General features: G+C 37.5%; 1 protein-coding gene across 7 annotated transcripts in view; it reads left to right on the top strand.

Annotated features, from left to right (window-relative positions):
* SBF2 (SET binding factor 2) overlaps positions 1-20,841 on the top strand; it is a 230,046-nt gene that overhangs the window by 170,378 nt on the left and 38,827 nt on the right. For all 7 annotated transcript variants that reach the window (XM_086894739.1, XM_086894741.1, XM_086894740.1 and 4 more), the window contains exons 18-25: positions 13,130-13,300; positions 14,166-14,422; positions 15,666-15,838; positions 16,101-16,174; positions 16,549-16,744; positions 17,399-17,526; positions 19,705-19,880; positions 20,587-20,732. In XM_086894739.1, coding sequence (XP_086750865.1) covers positions 13,130-13,300; positions 14,166-14,422; positions 15,666-15,838; positions 16,101-16,174; positions 16,549-16,744; positions 17,399-17,526; positions 19,705-19,880; positions 20,587-20,732 — 1,321 coding nt within the window. The remainder of the gene's footprint in view (positions 1-13,129; positions 13,301-14,165; positions 14,423-15,665; positions 15,839-16,100; positions 16,175-16,548; positions 16,745-17,398; positions 17,527-19,704; positions 19,881-20,586; positions 20,733-20,841) is intronic.

Raw genomic sequence — 20,841 nt, forward strand, 5'->3', positions numbered from 1 at the left:
GGCATGCAACTATTCATACTAAACACAAACTGACACGCTGTTCAGAACATAAGATTATTAGACTAACTTTGCAGTGATTAGTTAAAATTCAGATTAACAGTTTAAGGTTCAGTCTGAATTGAATTTACACTTTTGAATTTTGGGGTTTTTTTAGTAAAAAAATTATACTTTTTGGAGGAGGATTTTTCAGCTTCTCTAGAGGTTTTCAAAATTGTGTCATAGACTAGAGTGAGTGTGACCTACCTGGAATGAACCTGTGCTTCAACAGGAAGAATTCTCTTACCTCTGCCATATGATTGTGTTGATGCATCCCAAGGATGAAGCAGAGTGCATTTGTTTTATTGGTGTTTCTCTTCTCAGAATATCATATTTAATGCCAGCAGCCTGTTAAATCTCATTTCACCCACCCCTTTTGAGACTGGACCATGTTCTTAGTAGCCAGGAATAGACAGGAATTGTGCATCTGACAGTGGCACATGGTTCCATTTGTGCGTACATTGGTGTGATTGCACAGGCAGCGCTCCAAATCAAGTTATCAGTGATAAAATCTCTAGTAAATCTAAAAGTCTAAAGTTCTAAGAGTATACAGAATTCAGTCCAGTCTGATATTTTACCATCTATGTTTGCTGTAACATTTTGATGGGAAATTATGATGGGATTTCAGGTTGCAGTCTTTCATTGTTAGTGTAATTCCTGTTGCTTCCAATGAGGTAGTAAAGAGTAACTTACACAACATCACAGTTCCTTTATGGAAGGACTGTTGTGTTCATGAAATGTTAGGCTTTATTTTATTTATCTAAGACAAAGCAGAGCACAAATGAAACAATTTCCTGTGCTTCCTAAATAACTTTACTGTGTTTCACTGAACATAGTGCAGTCATCAAGTGTTTGAGGTATATAAATAACGAGAAGGACGTGGTTTTGTTTGAGTTCAGCAGATGAGCCAAGAAACTGAGCAGTAACACAACTTAAAACTTGGAGGTGATGTTGGTAAGATTCTGGGATGGTTGTGTCATGCATTAGCCTTGAGGGATTTTAAAATATTTTTGGTAAAACAGCAGAAAATTTAAAGAGGGGATCAAGCTGGCATGATGTAACCCATCTTGTCTTAATGCCTTTGCTTGTTTAAAAACTAGTCTAGGGTATTTCTACACAGATCCAATTGAAATTACAAGAAACATCACACTGCGTACAGCGTGCTAGGAGCTCTTGGGATGTCTGGTGAAATTTCAGAATTCTCCCTGTAGTCTGGTGAGTGATCTATTGTGAAACTTGATCAGGCAGGATTTGATCGCACTCTAAGTCAGAGCTGATGGGATTAAAGTCATAGACAGGAAGTCAGCACTGGGTGCATATTTGTGGCCTGGAGTAATAATTGAATTTTTCTAGAAAAAATAGTCCCAATGCTTTTTAAAAATTTTAAATATTGGACACAAGCTGCTAGCAAAGTGTGACTCATCAGTGACAGTGGACTTTGGTGTGTACTGTTAATGTCACAAAAACAAACAAATTTTTGCTTCTGGGTTAGAAAAAGGTTTTAGTTTACCATTAGTAAGACCGTTGGAATTTTGTTTAAAATTGAAACAATATAAATAAAATGTATTTGTACGTGAAGATAAAAGAATTTTTCCATGTTTTCATGGTACGAATGACCCGTGCTTTTTTGCTATGTGGTTCACTTCTTCTGTGGATCAAGTGGAAACGTAGTATTCCTCGGTGCTGCGGAAAAGAGCTCTTGTTCTACGTGTGGGAAGAAAGGACAAGAGGAAAGGGACGTATTTTAATCATGTTTTCCTTTTCTTAACTCATCAAGGAAGACAATTTGACGGTTGCGCAACCGGCATTGTCGGATTCCCAGGGTTTGGATTCCCTGCTTGGTTCTGGGTCCTTGCCAAGGTGGCAGGATGTGGTGAGCCCCACGCTGCATTTCTGGGAGACTCAGAGTGCACACAGGCAGGATCAGTGGCAGGCACCAGTTCCAGCCTGTCCTGGACAACACCACACGGAGCAAACTCCGTCAGTCCCCGCTGCTACCCCAGGCAGAGGCCGCCTCTCCATCTGCAGCTGAGCTGATGTTTGACACTGATCAGCCTTCCTTGCATCCCATGAACGTTAGACACAGTTGTGTTCCCCTGTGAACCTGATTGTACAGGTTATAGTAACATTTTCTACCCCCCTAGGGATCTTTTCCAAAATATTATAACTAAAATGTTACGGTTAGAAGTGTGTATGATCTTCTGTGCTCCCTTTCTGAGTATATTCTACCACACTGCATAGCCCACAGTAACACACTTGCAAATCTTTTGTTGTTTGGCATTCAAAGATTTTTGAATAAAGGAAGTGGCATAATAAAAATACACCATTCTGAGAGTATCTCCATGTAGATATTATGAATGGGTTTCCACATTTATAAACAAGCATTTCTTTAAATTGCAATATTCAGAGCAGTATTATTTTTGAGAATCACAGGTGTTTAATTTGAATTTCTGAGTCAGTTGTTTTAATGGTTTGATATATACTTGGAGAGTGCTGATCTAGTCTAGGCAAAAATAACCCAAACACAACAAAATGTTTCACAGTTTTATATTGCATTCAAATTGACATTTGTCTTTTAGCAAGATGACCTGGAGACTGCTTTATAATTTTTATGTGACTAAATTATGTAATTCTTGGGAGGGAGAGAGGGAAAACTGATTTTTTTTTTTTAAATGCTTCTAAGCCACAAAATTTCAAATAAAATTTCAGTTGGATACTGATGTGAATTTTTTTGTAGAGATTGAAATGGAATGAGAGAAATGAGTCTGCAGCTTTGCAGACTGGGACTGGCTGAAATCCTTTGGATATGGCCTCATTGGGCTGTTCATCTGCTTGGCTGCCCATTTTTTATTTGTACTCCATGTTCCTGTGCCTTTGTTGAGAATGAAATAGAATTACATAAAATAGGAGACTTTCTTCAGAGTTTTTAAATGAGCAAAATTTGGTGTAAATCATTTAACTTAAAACCTTTGAATTATAGTACAGAACATTTCTTCAGGTCATCTTAAGAATTATCCTGGCAGCATTTTCATGAAGAAAAGGATTTTAGTCCGGGAGCTTTTTTATAATCTTCAAGGTGAATACAAAATTGTGCATTAAAATTACAAAATTACAAAATTACAAAAAAACCATCAAACTGGAAGTATTTCACATTAATTCACCATTAGAAATAATTCAAATGTTTTTCACAGTGAAATATATATGGTGTTTTGCACAGCACAATAATAAAATGAAAGTAATTTGAGTGTGTACTTTCCTAGCTGAAATGGATTACCAAGTTCCAGTAACAGTTATGGCAGATACTCAGTGGAAGAAAGTATTTTCTCCTCAAAGTGCCTGAGTAAATGACCTCTCAACTCCAGAGCCTGTTGGGCATAGGAAGGATCCCCAGTTTCATGGATAAAAGCTTTCCCTGAGGATTTGAGGTGGTTCCAGTGAAATTCAGAATAGTTTATAATATTTTAATCATTATCATGAACCCCTCCCCTTCCAAGAGAGACCCAGTTCAAGGTTAATTATGTAACAGAAGCTTCATCATTTTTAATGTGCTCTTTGTTGTGCAGCAGCAGCTGCAAAGTCACAGGGAGGGCACCCCACGAAAGGCTGATGTGGAAAATCCATGGTGATGGGTCAAGAATTTGATTGCATTTTTATGTCTTTGTCAGGCAAATTTTGCAGTTAGTGTCAGCTGGAATCAGTGGAATATTGGTCCACCTGTACTGTGGAAAACAGTGGAATAATTTGGTACTAACATTATCTCTGTTACTTTATAACAATAGTATATTAGTGTTTATTTTAGAATTTGTGTGAATAACAGGGAATTGCATAAAGCTATTGGATAATGCAGTTAATTTAGAAAAGCAAAATTAGTGAGTTTTTTTACATTTAATATGAGTTTTGATTTTTAACTTTAATTTCTGCACAACGGTGATTGTCCCAAGTAATTCTCATAATCATCAGCGTGTTTTCAGCCTCCTGGAAAGCTAGGAAGACTTTCTGTAATGTGTTAGCTTTCTACATTGAAGTATTTTCATTCTTGCACCTAAAACTTTCTGTCATCCTCTGGTGTGCTTGGATTAAAATCACTTCTACTTTAAAATTGTTCACTCTTGAATTGCTGGCTTTAATTTAGGAAACTCCCATCGTGAAAGACTTCCTTTATTGTCTTGGCAAGGAGTTTTGTCTGCTTCCATTAATTTTCTTTTTGTATCTCTATCCTGCCAGTTCTGATACTATCTTAGTCTATGGAAATGTTTTTGTGACTGAAATAGTATTAAGCAACATTATTTTTAGTACTAAAATTATTTTGTTTATCCATTCTCAGAATGCTAATCCCTTTAATATAGAAATACATTAAGTTGCCTGCTTAAAAAGAACATGGCTGTGTCATGTAATGGATAGTAGGGAAGAAGCTGAACCACAAAAGCATATTTACAACATTATTATCAATGTGTAAATATTTGAATTCCTGGAAAATCCAGGAGCCTGAGTTGTGGACCAGAACTGGTGGTGCTACCTTTGTACAAAAGAAGAGAAAAATGGAGATACTTACCCTCAAGAGCTTAAAATATGTATTTGAAATAAGTAATAATACTTGAAGCCAGGCAGTTTGAAGCATTGGAAGGAAGCTATGGAGTCATCATTATTGTTCATGATTCATGACTGTCATCATTATTCATAAGAGTCATCATTACTGTTGGTGATTCTGTGCACCAGAAAGTTAATTAGGGCTGAAGTTTTTAAAGACACGACCTAAAAGCAGGATTTTATTGACTTTTCAGAGAGGATAATGTGGTTATTTGGCAGGTGCTTATGAATTTGAGTGGGGTCATGGAAGAGCATTTTTAAGGCAATGGTCAAAGTTCTGTCAATATTTCCAAATACTGCTCCAGTCAAAATTTTTTATTACATCCATTAAACTCTATTAAAATTACATCATTAAAATGAATATTCTTTTCATAGAAATATTATAGTTCAGTAAATCATTTTTGTAAAAGTAAACATACTTTTCAAGCTAAAACAGGAATCTGAGGATTCTTGTTAGTTATGACTGAGTGGTTTTGCTGTATCCCTCGCAAACACAGGCAGCCAAATGTCATCTCTGACCCTTAAGATTTTAGCTTGTGCACTTTGCTTCTGAATGGATACATAATACATGCCAGTAGAATACATTTTATGTCCTTGCAGTAGAGAATATCTGTATTCCAAAACTATTTTTAGGTGGGGGGAAAAAGAAATTAAACAGGTAAGTATAATACAACTGCTTAGCATATTAATAGGAGAGATTAAGTAGAGAATGGTTTTAACATGTGTCTTTGCAAGGAATTTAGGAAATTAATTACTGGGGTAACTTTGTTGAAGAGTCTGGCTTTCCCAGAATGATAACATCATGGAAAACATAACTTAGCAATCTGTAGTTCCTTTCCTTAGTGGTTTGTGGGAGGAAGTACTTGGTCAGGAAGAAAAAAAAGGAAATTCCCCCCAATTAAGATACATTTTGTAGTAAATTTCTGTTTCTGAGGAACTGACCTGCTATTGCCTGGAATAAGGAGAAAGCTTTCCTTGCATTTCCTCTTTATTGGATCACATCATTTGTAACTGATTTTACTTGAGCATGTTTTCTCCAAATGATACATAACTCTGGTTTAACCAGTTTGATTTAGTTATAGCCCATCTCTTTACGTTGTTACTTCTAGGAGGGATTACAGTGTTACAGAAATTCTGATTCACTTAGAATTTTCACTGTGAAAGAATTTCTGGTGGTTTAATTAAAATCTGGTAAAGCTTCTGACCTTAAAGCGAAGGAATGTAAATGAAGTAACAGAGTCCCCCGTGCATGTTCCATATGTGTAAATTCAACTCTGCCTCCTCATCACCATGTCCTTATCCCAGTGGAATGGAACTTTCTGCAGGAAAACACAATTTCCGTCATTGAGCTCTGTTTCATTGTAGCATTACTATCCTGCATGACCTGAGCAGCATTATTTTACGTTTCCATGAGAGAACAAATGCTTATGGACGGTAAGGGAGAAAAATAGCTGATCTATTTGGGTGTATTGCCTGCTTCTGTGGAATGTCTCAGTTGCCAATCCTAGACAGCTCATCAACAATTTAAACTGACCAAAGAACTCAGGTGACAAAACTGCTTTTCTTCCTTACACATCCAAGTGATTTAAGCCTATGATACTTTTGTTTTAATCCATATCACTGCATTTTTTTTTCCATTTGCTGTTTCTATACCCTTCATGACAGTACTTGCAGTTGGAATTCTTGGTAGGATGCTCTTCTTGGCTTCCTCTGATTCATCACAACTCTCTGAACTTGTGAATACCACATCAGCTCATTGCCATGAGTTCATAACACTGTGCAGTAAGAATTTCAGGGCAGGTGTGTGGCTCTCCTCTTCCTCACGTGCTGCACATGCCAAAACTGCATCTTACCATTTGGCACAACTGCTCCTGACAATATCCTGCTCTGTAAGGCACTTCCATTCAGCACCTCCACAATCATTTTCTTTCTCTGTTGGTCAAACTGGATTTTGCTTAATCTCTCAAATGGCTTAGCTCGGAGTGCAAGTTCAGTTTTCTTGTCCATACTTTAAAAATTCTGCATAATATTTGGGTTCCTGATTTTGCCCATCCTCTTTCTTTCACCTGAACCGAATTGTGTATTTATAATTTGTATTGTCAAGATGAGATCTACTACTGTTAAAATTCTATAAATTTGCAATCTATATTCTGTACTGTACCCTTACATCTTTCGAATTTGCTCATCCTCTTCTTGAGGGCTACTTGAGGACTATTGTTTTAATAGTTTCTTCAGATAAGGAAATGCTGCATATTGAGAGAAATTCAGAAATAATTTGACCAGTGAAGGCCTAGAATGCTGCCATAGAAGAAGTAAATAATAATTAAAGAACTATTAGAATGAAGTAACACAAGAACTTAAAGCTGATGTTCTATTACCCCCTGGGGGATTATTACATGCTTTATTTAACTGGGCTTGAAGTTACTTATCAGGCTGTCAGTAATTCTAAGAACTAGTATTTGAATATAGATAAAACCCATAAACTTGTGAGATTTACAGGGTTTATTCTTTCCCAAGCACAGACCTGGATAACAACTTTGTTGCTGTGGGTTATTTTTGTGGGTAGAGCCAATGCCACCATTCTGATGCACTCACAGGTGCACACTCACTGCTGAACCACCTGATCCAAAGGGATTCAGTGACTTTTTAGGAGATTTTTAAAATAACTGTGTCAAAGTTTGAAAAACTCTTCAGATGGATTCAGCACTTCAGCTGAGAATTTGTGAAATCTGTGTCTGAACTAATGGATTTAACCCACCAAAACTCTACTGGGCTGTATAGAGGGAGAAAAATCAAACTATTTCTCATCCACTTCGTGGAGTTCAACCTTATTTAGAACTGTGGAGTTCTGGTATGAAAATGTCTTCACTCTTTTTTTGGGGGATCTGAACATACTTAGCTTTAGACGATTTTAGTTTCCTTTCTCTTTTTGTATAGCGGAACTATTTAAATCTCTTTTTATATCTTTGGAGAAATAAGTATGTTATTTTGTGTATTATTTAATGTTACAGGGAACTTTGTATTAGCATATATCTGTCTTGATAAATCTATGTAGAAATCTGAGGTATTCTGCATGGCTTTAAGTAATGTCTAGTAAATTACACATGACCTTCAGGAATCTAGGATTAGAGACCATGAGTAATTACATGTTTAAGTGACTTTTGCCAGAAAATGTATACAGTAAATAAAGCTCCATCCAGAATTACATCCCATTTTTGCAAAATTCTAGAATTCTATTGCCCTCTGCTGGTTTAGTGTACTTGGCTATGATTTGGTAGCGCTGAATTATGAGTGAATTGACCTTCCCTTTATTTTTCATGGTGGAATAATAGTAGATAAACAGTGTGATGAACCACTTTACTTCTCCTTTTATTTTAAAGTAGAAGCCAATCTTGAGTCTGGTTTGGTGGCTTTCTGAAGGCAGGAGAGGAGGCAAATTGTTTTCTTTTTTGTTGTTGAGATTTTCAGGTTGGAGACAAAGCTCAATTTAGTATTTCACTTTCTTTTTCTAAAGCAGTAAAATAGAAATTAACAGAAGCTTTCCAGTTCTTCCTTCATGCTTTTATGGCATTTCCCCGCACTCGTGTGCACAATACATGTGGGTATAATTTTATACTTCAGTCCAAATGGGAAAGCCATTCATTGAATTGAATTTTTTTGACTGATGTCATCCATGCAGCACAGTCAGAGTCAAAAAAAATATTCATATAGTTTTTGGAGTATGTGCATGTAACAGCTTTAAGGTGAAAGAGAGTTTACAATAGATAATAAGAATAAATGGTTTATTGCAAGAGTGATGAGATGTGAGGGAAGGTTGCCCAGAGAAGCTGTGGATGCCCCATCCCTGGAAGTGCTCATTGCCAGGTTGGATGGGGCTCTGAACACCCTGGATGAGTGGGGGTGTCCCTTCCATGGCAGGGATGTTGGAGCTGGGTGATCCTCAAGGTGCCTCCCAAGCCAGGCGTTCTGTTGTTTTGTGGTACAGGCACACATTGGGATGCAGTGTTACCTGCAGCTGGGATGTCAGTGAGGGTTGCTCCTGGGGCACAGCTCCAAAGTCTTGTTGGGTTTCCCAGGATCTGTGTGGGCACAGCAGAGGTGTGGCTGCAGGACTGGCTCGTAGAACGTGTTTCCATGCAGAGCTCAGCTTGCATCGCCTGCGCAGGGGCAGCTGTTGCCTGCAGTACCTGGTACCCACTCGCGATGTGCAGCAGGTGCTGACTGGCTGCATCTTTATCTCAGCAGCTCAGAGACAGGGAGCAGCTCTTCCAATTAGCACTGCCACTGTGTCCTGATGGTCTGTGAGCCTGCACCTGCAGATTCCAGGGATGACTGTAACCAACAGAGTAGAGGAAGAGCTTTGGCATGCAAAGGTGCTGCAGTAACTTCCTCACAGAGGTCGGATGGATAATCCACAACCAGTGATTCCTCGTGGAGCTGAGCAGGAAGCTGCTCTTTGTGTTTGACAGCACAACTCCTTCTCACTTGTTCTGCTTCATTCTCTCAGCAAATTTATCCAAACCAATGGCTCAGGCTATCAGTTGGAGACAGAAATACACTTGATTTCTGAAGTAAATTGGATTTCTCTAAAAAATAGTGCACTGTTGAGTTTACCCCTTCATTTCCATAACTGGGAGACATGCAGCAAAATCCTGTGAGAAAAGAGCGGTTAGGTATATTCATACTTTGTTTTTATTCTTTTTGGTTTGAAAATAATTTTTTAACTTCATAATCAATAGTTGGATCCTCTGTTTTGCTATAACAAAGTTCCTTCTTTAAGCTTTTGTGGTGTAAAAGGGTAGTAACTGCTGAGTGACCAGCACAACAGATGCTTTTCTTTATCAGAACCAAACAATCTAGATAATTTAATGTTACAAAGACATTCTTTAAGGGCCTGGACCACACGGCAAGTTTGGGAGTCTTGGAACTGGTGCATATTTCTTACTGAGCTGCAAATATCGTTTTCACAATCAGTGAAATCACAATGCAGTGTCAGGAAAAGGGGAAAATTCTAGGAAGGTGTTATCCAGTACCTCTAAGTAAGGTGGAAATAATGGAAAGATAATGCCTGGATTCAGGAAGTTGCCTTTATAGTCAGACATAGCAAATCCCAAACCTGCCTTTTATTTTCACAAGCTGTAGTATGTAATTAATTATTTTGATGGGGGTAATCACATGGTAATCATATGACAGGGGTAAACATATAGGTGTTTCATATGGCATTTGGGAAGGGAGTGTTCATAGGTTTTGAAGTTTCATTAATATATTTGAAGGACTGTGTCCTTTGCAGAAGTTAACTGATTTTCTGTTGGTTATTACAATTTACGCCTCAAGGCTTTTTCTGTCATACTGACAGCTTTAGAATAAGGACTTCATCAGTTCAGAACTATTTTTATTATTTTCTTCTGGAGTCTCTTTTAAGCTGTCAGTCCCTAAATCCTCCCTTATAAGTAGGAAATTCTTTTGCTGCCTCCTGTGTTCATTCTGTCTGGCAGGAGTGAGTTATTGGGACAGAGAGAAAGAGCACAAATATCAGTGTAGTTTAGCTGCCCTGTGGAGAGCTAGGTGAAGATATATTTTATATATGTAGTATTTCTTGATGGAAAACACCAAATTACTGCCCTACTTAAACTGGAGAAATTCTGAGCAAATTCTTTTGAGTGCAGCAGTAAACACTGGGGCCCTTTTGATGTGTTAGTTGGATTTCTATTCTAGGGAAATGGGCTGACTAAGCACTCTCAGCATAGAGAATATAGAGACTTCATGGAATGCTTATATTTGTACCAAGAATATTTTTAGTCCATGGATTTAGGCTGCATAGGAACAACAGTCTGCTTCTTGAGGTTGGTATTCTCACTGCTTCTTTTACAAACAAACTAACCCAAACAAGCAGAGAATCCAAAATGATTTTGCCCAAAATAACTGGCAGAGCCAGGAACTGCAAGTCCTGATGTTGATTCCGTGCTCTGGCCACTATCAGGTTTTGCCATTTGTTTCAAAATATGCAGGTGATGAGAAAGATAATATTTATGATCACTGAGCCTTTTTGATGTGTTTTCTTTCATGCTTTGTAAACAAACTTCTTTTATTTGGTCTAGGAGTTATTGTCAATGTTGATTTATGTCGTTATATTTGAACATAAATGTCCATTGTTTAAAAATTATGTTTTGTACATGGCTGTTGGTGATTTTAAATTATGAGCACAGGAAGAGCATCTAAAAGCCCCTCAGCTTCCCTGTCATGTTTGCCCCATGTGAAAATCATTTATCTCATTTTTATTTCTTTAGACCCAGGATTAGGAGTTTAAACTTCCTTTTGAGTTTGTGTCAAAGATCTCCTCTTTTCTACCCAGTTTACACAATTACCTGATTTGGGTTGAGGCATCAAAGGTAACTGCAGAGGTTGATGGTCAGTTCACTCCTTTGTGTGCATTTACTGCACAAACTGACATGAGTTAGCCCTAACAGGTAGCTAGGCTTGAACAGATTTTTTTTTTTTTTTCTTTTATCCTTTTGTTTTTCCTTCCCTGTTTTCTTTCCTTTCCCCTTTTTCCTTCCCTCTCTTTCTTGACATTCATACTCCCTTTTTGCAGATCTGTTGTGACTGGGAATTCAGTCCCAGTGAAAAAAACAAATAATAAATCAAAATAAAAGACCATGATATGGCTTTAGCACTAACCTTTGCCTTCAAGCTATGTTGTCCAAATATTTATTCCATGATTTACCCATCATCCCTATTCCTCTGTAACACAGGTTTTGTGCATCTGGATTTTGAGGTAGGTCAATGCTTGGGCCAGATCAATTTGCGGGCCCTGTGATGTGTCTTTTGTATGATTAGGTTTTTTCAAGGGAATGTCCAGAAATCCCTACAAAGATCATTAGGACACTGTTTGTGCTGAGCTGTTCTGTGATTTAACAGCTGGATCAGGCGTGGGAGATCAGTTATCATTTCCTGTGATCTGCCGTAAGCTGCACCACAACTGAAACTTGGGCATCTGTTAAACAAACCAGCTCTCTGCTCTCTCAGTCTGGATTGAATGAACAAAGTCACATTGAACATTATTTAAATAGATGTAGATTTCTTAACAAGTTACCAAGAAATTTTGATGAAATTCCACATGATCAAATCAAAATTATGCTGCTCACTTTTAGATGGCTAAGCACAGGAAGGCACTTCAATTGGGTAAATTTTATTAGCATGTCACACAGCATTTCCTCAGATATAGAACTTTCAAGAACTTTTGATGGGGAATAAACACATGGCACATGATCAGGACTTTCAGCTCATGCTGTACTTGGAAGAGCACAGTGAGGAAAGCACAGGTTGAAGAATTGCAAAACCAGAAATCAGTAAACCAGACTATAAAATTTTTGGTTGTAATTTCCTACCCTCCCATTTAAATGCCCAAGTGCCAGCTAGGGAAATATTATAAGTACTGGCTGTTCTGTAGAATTCTACAATTACAAATATTAAATGGAGTAGCAGTCATGCTCTCCAGGAAAGTGGTTCAGAACACAATCACTAAAGTAAAGTCTAAGTTCTAGATACAGTGTGTGTTTCAGGTGTGGGTAGTATTGTGAGTGATAGCCATCTAATGAGGCATCCAGTAATGTCCTTTATTCTTCAGTCCTGCTGCAGAAATAATCCTAAGCACAAATTTAGATGACCTGCTTCTTTGCTACATGCAGAATACAATACATTATTTTGTGGCCGCATTTTTTCAAAAAGTAAGAGCGTACGATAAAGGATTTAATTCTTTGGGTCATTGAAATAAATTTCTTTTCTCTGTATGTGGTTATCCAGAATATTAAACAACTCCCTCAGAGACTAGTGCAACCTAAATAAATAGATGTACTTGAAAAAAATGGTTCATTCATAATGACTAATGCTGTAACAATTCTGGGTTTGTTTGAGACTTTACAGTGATCCAAACCCTTGTGACTTCAAAGAACATACCCAAATTAGCACTCTTTCAGGAACTGGATTTGGGTCATGCAGTTCAGTAAATAACACTGAAGATAACAATTTATCTAATCTTCTGCTGTTTATTGGAAGGACTCAGTTGACACTCACTTTAAATTTCATTGCTACACTTCTAAATAAAATGAGAAATAATTTTCATCTGTTTGAATACTGATTTTTATGTTGTACACTAGGTTATTAAAAATCCTGTGGTTTGTTGGCAAGGAAGTTGTTTTATATTACAAAAGTGTTCTGTACTGTTATCACTAAATTCTTAACTTAATTCTCATTTTTCTACTCTGAATCAAGAAAGCCATGCCTTGCACTGGCATTAGACCTGTGTGTTAATTTCTTGAATGGCACAAAACTGGAGATAGTTTCTCTATCCCATATTGCAGTACAAAAGTTGATATATTTTACATTTCAGTTCTTACAACTAATCATATATATACACATATGTGTGTGTCAGCTCTGAAGCCATAGCCCTTAAAAGAAATTGAATAATAGGACTGATTTATCAACTTTGCACATTTTTTGCTTTCAGAAATTAGCACCTGGGGTTAGTCAATTTGCTTACACCTGTGTACAAGATCATCCTATCTGGACTAACCAACAGTTCTGGGAAACAACCTTCTATAGCAATGTGCAAAATCAAGTTCGCTCCCTCTACCTTACAGCCAAAGATGACAACCATGCAGTACAGTTGAAACAAAAGGTAGGAGAATAGCCAGAATTATTAAAATAGTAAAGTAATATTTTTGTTCATATATTAATTGTCTCCTAGGTTACAAAGAGTTATGGTTTTTCCAATTTTATGTGTTTTTCTTTCTTTTTCTTCTGTATTACACAGTATACAGTAACATGAGAAATAATAGAAATTTACATTTATCTGCAAAGCTTTATAATTTGATATTAGCTCAATTTAGTGTGGAAGAAAGCATTTGCAAGACACCTAGTCATTCATTAATGTAACATCAGGCTTTAGGTCACTAATAGCAGCTGCCAGATTCCTTTATTCTGCTTTTGACTGTGTGCCATCTATCTAGTTTGCTTTAAGCTAATGCTAGAATTGGACTCCAACATAAAAAAGCATGAATGTTTCAGCTGGTCTGGAAACTATTTATATAAAAGCTTCCCTCACCTGAACATCCTAGGAATTTGGAGAATATTGCCAGCATCGAGCCATGAGCTGCATTTTATTTCTCAATCTGATTTATGCTTGTTCTTATTTGAGCTAAGTGAGAGCAGCTATGTTAAAATCACCAAACCACTCAGAAGAAACATGGAGGATCTGATGGCATGAAAAAATACCTTAAAAGCAATGATGTTATTTAGATGTGCCCATGTTGTGCTACTGGTGCATTTCAGTAAACTGACCTCAAAGCTCAGTTCCCATAATCATAACTCTCCTTAAACCCTATGGAGGATAGTTATTTGCTCTTTCTTTTTAAAACAATATGTAATTTAAATAACTGAAGAAGTTTAATTACCAATTTAATAATTAAAGCTTTGGCTAAGCTTTAAGTTGTAGCTTTATAATTTCTTCTATGTCTTTATATTTCTTTCTCTGTGTCTTCCAGGAGAAAACTCCTGCAGACCAGGATAAGACAGCGATGGACCTGGCCGCTGAGCAGCTGAGGTTATGGCCAACCCTTAATAAACAGACACAGCAGGAGCTAGTCCAGAATGAGGAAAGCACAGTTTTCAGCCAGGCCATTCATTTTGCCAACCTCATGGTCTACCTGCTGGTCCCGCTGGATACAAGCAAGAATAAGCTGCTGAGAACATCAGCTACCGGGGACTGGGAGAGTGGAAGCAACAGCATTGTCACAAACAGGTGAGTATCCAGGTGCTCATCCAGCAGGATGGGCCATGGCTTGCCAAGTGGCTGTACTCTAAAAACCAGATTGTTTCAGCAGCTTTGCTTCCTTTCAAGTTCAGTAGTTAAGGAGAGTCGAAGTCTAACATGATTCCTCTTAAACAGCAGAACTTTGGAGTGATTTACTTCCATTTAAAGGAACAGTGTGTTGTCCCAGTGAGGATTTTTAATCTAGTAATGCAGATGTTGAAGACAAACATGGGTGAGAAAGAAAACAGCAGCCCTAAATCTATTCTGATAGTTTTTATATAACTTGAAAAAACCACTGTATGAACCTAAAATTGAGAAAGCATTTGTATAGCATCTATAAAATCTGCATTTCTGTGCAACAGCTGCAAAGGAGGAAAGGCACTGAGGTCACAAAAAGCAAGAGGGCTAAGCCACAATGGCAAAGGTTAAATTACTAAGGAAGCAGTAGGAGTATAACACCAGTTCCATTCATTCCCTAGCATGCAAATCCAGGACATTTCATAACAATTTCATAACATTTCCTCCCTCTTTGTTTATTGTCTTCATTATCACCTCTCTGTACAAATTCTCACTTGATAAAATTATAGAACACTATGTGAGAACACTGGCATCAAGTAAAAGACTATCAGGATGAAACTCCCCCTGGAGTTACTAATTTCTGCTGACTAGACACCTCTAATCTCAGGCATTAGGACGTGCTCAGTAGCCTGCTTGTGGTGTATGTTGCAATCTATGAATTTGGCCCCAAATATTATTATGGGAGGCATTTTTAGACATTCAAAGTACATCTCCCACTGACTTGCTTGCTTATCTAATGCACAAAACATTTTTCTTATGATCCTTTTAGCTTTTGACTGCTTTGCTCTGCAACCTAAATGTACATTTAATGTATCTTTTTCTATATAACTGGATATTTGCTTACCACTAGTTGCAAATATTTTGCTTAACTTTATGAGGAGAAAACATAGATCTCACTTCCAAAAAGCTATTTTTTGTCTTCTGGGCCTATCTGTGCCAGACTCATGGAGAGAAAATTGTCCTATGTCACCATTCATGAAGTTCTGGCAATGAGAGTGCAGTGTAATTGTGGTACCACCATGTGCTTTTAGCAAGGTTTGCAAATTGTAACTGGAAAAAAAACCCAACAGATTGTCAGTGTCTATCCAAGTGTCATATGTACATCACCAGCTGAATTGTTCCCACTTGTTACTGCTTTTATCTCTGCCCTTAGCATTGCGGGCAGCGTTGCAGAGAGTTACGACACTGAGAGTGGGTTTGAGGACTCGGAGAACAACGATGTTGCAAACGCAGTCGTGCGCTTCATCACCAGATTTATTGACAAGGTTTGCACAGAAAGTGGGGTCACACAGGATCACATCAAAGGTCTGCACTGCATGATACCAGGTGAGAATTGTCACAAGAAGGTGCTTTATAGTCTTTTTTTTTTCTTTCCCTAATTAAACAAACACATTTTCTAATTTGACTTACCTTCAGATAAGTTAGAGTGTAAGATTTCTTCTCCAGACTCTAAATGCTGTTGAATCTCAGATAATTCTGTCCTTGATGTCAAAATTTGAGGATTTCAGAATTACCAGAGTTTTAATTACTGGGCAGCTTTCTCTTTTACATTGTGTGAGACTTAACTTATGGTATTCCTGCTTCCCAGGCATTGTAGCAATGCACATAGAGACTCTGGAGGCTGTTCATCGTGAGAGTAGGAGGCTTCCACCAATACAGAAGGCAAGTGTTATGAAACATATTTGTATTCTTTACAAATATTAGAATCATGAAATCTTGTCATCTTTTCTTTCCTCTCATAATATTACGAGGAAATATCAAAACGTTAAAAGAACATTTCCACCAGTGATAAATAAAATGCTTGGCTTTGGTCTCATGAAATATGAAACCAGTAGAGCCAGACTTCTGATCATAAACAAGCTGTTGCATGCCCACTGTTTTTGAGACCCATTTCTCTTCATTGAGTCCAGACTCCATCTCCCTTCTTTAGACTCAGTGTCATAACAATTCTGTTTTCAAGCTTTTAAAACCAAATATTATTATTAGCCTGAGGTATAACACTGATTTACACTTATACTTCCATTTATTTGCATCAGCCCAAAATTCTACGACCAACTTTACTGCCAGGAGAGGAATTTGTTTGCGAAGGTCTCCGTGTGCTGCTGGATCCTGATGGCAGAGAGGAAGCCACAGGAGGACTGCTTGGAGGTCCTCATATCCTCCCTGCTGAAGGAGCTTTGTTCCTTACCACTTACAGAATTATATTTAAAGGCACTCCTCATGATCAACTGGGTAAGAAAATCCAAACATTGTGGTCCTTCAGATAGGCAGGATTTTGAGCTGGCCTCTCCACCTGTTCAAGCATCAACATCATTAAACAGTTTTTTTCAGACACTGGAAGCAAGTGAAAGGAAAAATATTCATGACTTGGTATTGTATCTAAAATTATTGCTTGGAAACAACAGTGTTTTCTTAATATGTCAGCTCTTCTGAAGGATAATTTTTCATGATTTAACATGTGCCATTTCTAAGCAGATTGTCATTCAGAAGTATAAATTTATTTGGAAAGTTCATGGTCATATGTAAAGATCCCAAAGTATATAATTTCTGTTTATAGGTTATATATTGCATTATGAAATCTGAATAAACTTGAAATTGTTTCTTTACCCCCTACCAACCTAGGTTTTGGGGGTGCATTTCCATTATGTAGAAGGATTCAGAAGGAAGGAGAATATTTTTCTAATCATCACAGCTGAAATAGATTAGAAATTCAGATTACAAATGACACTTTAGGAATTTGCCAACTTTTCAGGTATTTTTGCCTGAAATTAATCCTATACCATCATGTTCATGTTGCTTTGTATTTACTCTTGTTTATTCCAGTAACAGTGTGAGCAGAGCAGAGCTGCTTGTGTGATCTAACAAATGTCTGTGTTGTACCCTCAGTTGGGGAGCAGACCGTGATCCGGAGCTTTCCTATCGCCTCCATGACCAAGGAGAAGAAGATCAGTATCCAGAACCAGCTGCAGCAGAGCATGCAGGAAGGGCTGCAGATCAGTTCAGCCACTTTTCAGGTAAAAGGAAGTTTTGTGAAAATTTATGTGGCTACAGTCAGCTCAAAATATTTACAAGCAGCACTTCGCCCTGGTATTTGTGAAGAGTCCGGTTTTCTGCCCTGTAAGGTCAACAGACAAGGCAGAACTCATAGAAACCCTGGCATTTCTTGGCCTACTTGATATTTACAGAGGGTTGCTATTTTCACATTGGATTTCTTTCACTGCTTTCCTCACCTATTTTGGAACCAGAAAAGGGCTGGTTTGGGTCCAGAATCCCTTCGTGTAAGTAGAGGCCTATAGGGAGGCTAGTGAGAACCTGCTTTCTCTCTCCTCCAGCTACATGGAATCAATATGGAAAAGCTCTGAGTATTGCTTTCTTCTCAAGGTTTGTCACTTCACCATTCTTAAAAGCTTCACCACCTTTTCTTTAAAATCTATGGGAGAAAGTTATGGGATGTCACACATGGAAGCTGCACTTCCAGGAATCTTTAGGGTAGAACCAATGACAGACAGATCTTGGAATTTTCTGTAGGATCCCCAATAGTGTGTTCAACAAACATGTGTATTGCAGGGCAGTTGATAGAGATGGACTTGTAAAAATTAGGAATCCTGAAGTCTTTCCTGAATTTTCATTCCTGTTCAAACCCTAAGAGATCAAAAGCTGCAAGCAAAGAATTTTGTATTATGGACTGAAAGTAGACTGCAGTGCTTAAGATAGGAAATGCTTTGCTGGGTTGACTGACTGCAGAAGCATATTTTCATTGAGAACAATAACTCCAGCATTTGAAAACATAACAAAATTTGCTAGTTCCTTACAATAATGAACATTATTTAGCTAATCATCCTTCAGTATCCTCTTCAGAAGCACAAAATTAAGAATGCAAATGAGTAAAACAAGCAAAAAAAAAATTGTTCTTGTGGACTTCTGAGAGGACTTTTATTTTCCAGTAATCTTTTTACCAGAATACTTAGCATGCTTCTATGATGTGATAAATACAGACACAGCTCAGTGTTTTCAGAGCTGGGTTCAGGTCAAACATCATCTTTGCTTTTGTTTAGCATAGTTTTGTGTTAGGTTATGAGAACAAAAACAATCCACAAACAGCTTTTTCTCTGTCCCCTATGTAACAGCCAGGGTTCAATATGGGATGAAATAGCCCCTCCCCTTTGTTTATTAATTATGATTTTCAGATGGGTTTTTGTGCAGCTCTGCTGTGTGATATCTTTAAAACTTCGGATCAGTGTAACCCTGAAAGACTGAAGAGCTCCTTTCAAGGAGGTCCTAGAACAACAGAACCATTAGTCATTTGGAAAGTATTTACAAAACAAGTGAAATTGGAAAAGCAAGGATGAAATCCACCTCCTAGATGGCAAGCAAAAGAATTTAAAAGGTGTCTAGGTATGCACTCAGAAATAGAGCTCTATGTTATTTCTTTGTTTGCTTTCTCCACATTCTTAGAGTTCTTTTGGGCCTGTTTATGGATTCCGTATTTTCTGTCTCTTATTTGTTTTCCCCGAATTGTTGACTTCCTTTCAGCGGAGGATGATTGGATGGGATTTTTTTTTTTCCCTCAGAACCTTTCAAAAAAGCATTTTTAGTCAGGTGGATGGATCAGTGTTGAACAGCACAAGGTTATTTCCTTTTTGAGGAGCAGATTTCACTCACACTTTTGTTACTAGCAGTTTTCTATACTTCACAAGGTGAGGCCAAAATTGGAACATCGAAGTAATAGAAATATAATGGCTCTGACATATGAATGTTGAAATTGCTGGCTTGCTGAGTCTTTGAAGTGCATTACCAACCTCAGTTCCCAGTGTAGGGGCAGAGCTGGCAGACTATTTCCCAGCTAAGCTGTCCCATGTGACCAGAATTTGAACTGTTGTAGATGTCTAAGCGCCAGCACTACGACTTGGATTTACCAAAATATTTTGTATTTGATCTTAGGAGAATTCCAGATGCTGCCTAGTGAAGATACCTTAGTATTAGGACATAAATTTAAAATAGGAAATAAAAAGCTCTTAAAATGTGTAATAGCAGTCAAAATAAAAGAGACCTATGTACATATATCTGTATTTTTTTGAAGGGCATAATACTATGTAAATATGGGTGTTTGCTACTATATTTTAGAATCTTTCAATTTCTGAAATTCTCAGGTTGTTTTCCAGTTTCTAACATGTCATGTCTTTAAAACACAGTTAATTAAAGTAGCATTTGATGAAGAAGTAAGTCCCGAAGTGGTGGAAATATTTAAGAAACAGTTGATGAAGTTCCGTTATCCTCAGTCCATCTTCAGCACTTTTGCCTTTGCAGCAGGGCAAACAGCACCACAGATAATTCTACCAAAACAGAAAGAAAAGAACACTTCATTCCGGTACAGTCTTCCTTCTTTTTTCTGATGTTCTTATTTATCCCAAAGCATTGAACAACCTGAAAGCTCTGCACCAGTGGAGATCATGTCAAAATAAGTGATTGCTGCTTTGCATCTCTTCGTATTTTGCATTTCTTTGTATTAACAGGTAGACAGATGTTTATTTGGGATAGGAATGATATTTTTTTACCTAAACTTCTGGCTGCAGTAGATTTGTACGAGCACTTTATTACATTTTGAAATGCACAAAATAGGAGTAGCGTTTTTATTGAACCAGCTGCATCATTAGTCTGTTCCAGAGTAGTAGCTCCTGTGATTCTCTGTTGATTGGTGCATTGTTGACACAGGAAATAGAATCCCAAGCTAGTCATGAAATCTTAAAACTTAAAGGTAATTTCTATCTTTCCTGCCTTTCCTTTGGCAGCTTTCTAGATTTATCCCATTACTGGCAAAAAACCACAAACCTAAAGAAAGATCATATCTGCTTATTCATTACCAGTAGGAGAAAAGACACAAATTTATCTCAAAGTAGTACAATTTTTGTTTAAAAACTAATATAGGAAGCAATTTTTCTGAAGTTTATAATTGTTTGTATTAAGTGAAAAAAGAATAAATCTTTTTTATTTGTGTTCGTCATAAAAATCTGTAAATGCCATCAGGCAGAATCAGATGAATCTTTCCAAATACTTTTGTTGTTTTGGATTTCTAGTACCTTCTCCAAAAGCATTGTGAAGGGAGCAAAACGTGCTGGGAAGATGACAATTGGGCGCCAGTACTTATTGAAGAAGAAAACAGGCACGATAGTGGAGGAAAGAGGGAATCGGCCTGGCTGGAATGAAGATGATGATATCTCTGGTAACAGTGTGACATTTTATCCATGTTGGTTAATAAATCTATCCTGTTAATGCTTCCATTCTGGTGTATTGAATGAGAAATGCCTTCAGCAAGAAATTGAAGGGCTTTC

This window comes from Cyanistes caeruleus, chromosome 6, assembly GCF_971803275.1.
Source record: "Cyanistes caeruleus chromosome 6, bCyaCae1.hap1.1, whole genome shotgun sequence".
In the NCBI taxonomy this organism is placed as follows: domain Eukaryota; kingdom Metazoa; phylum Chordata; class Aves; order Passeriformes; family Paridae; genus Cyanistes; species Cyanistes caeruleus.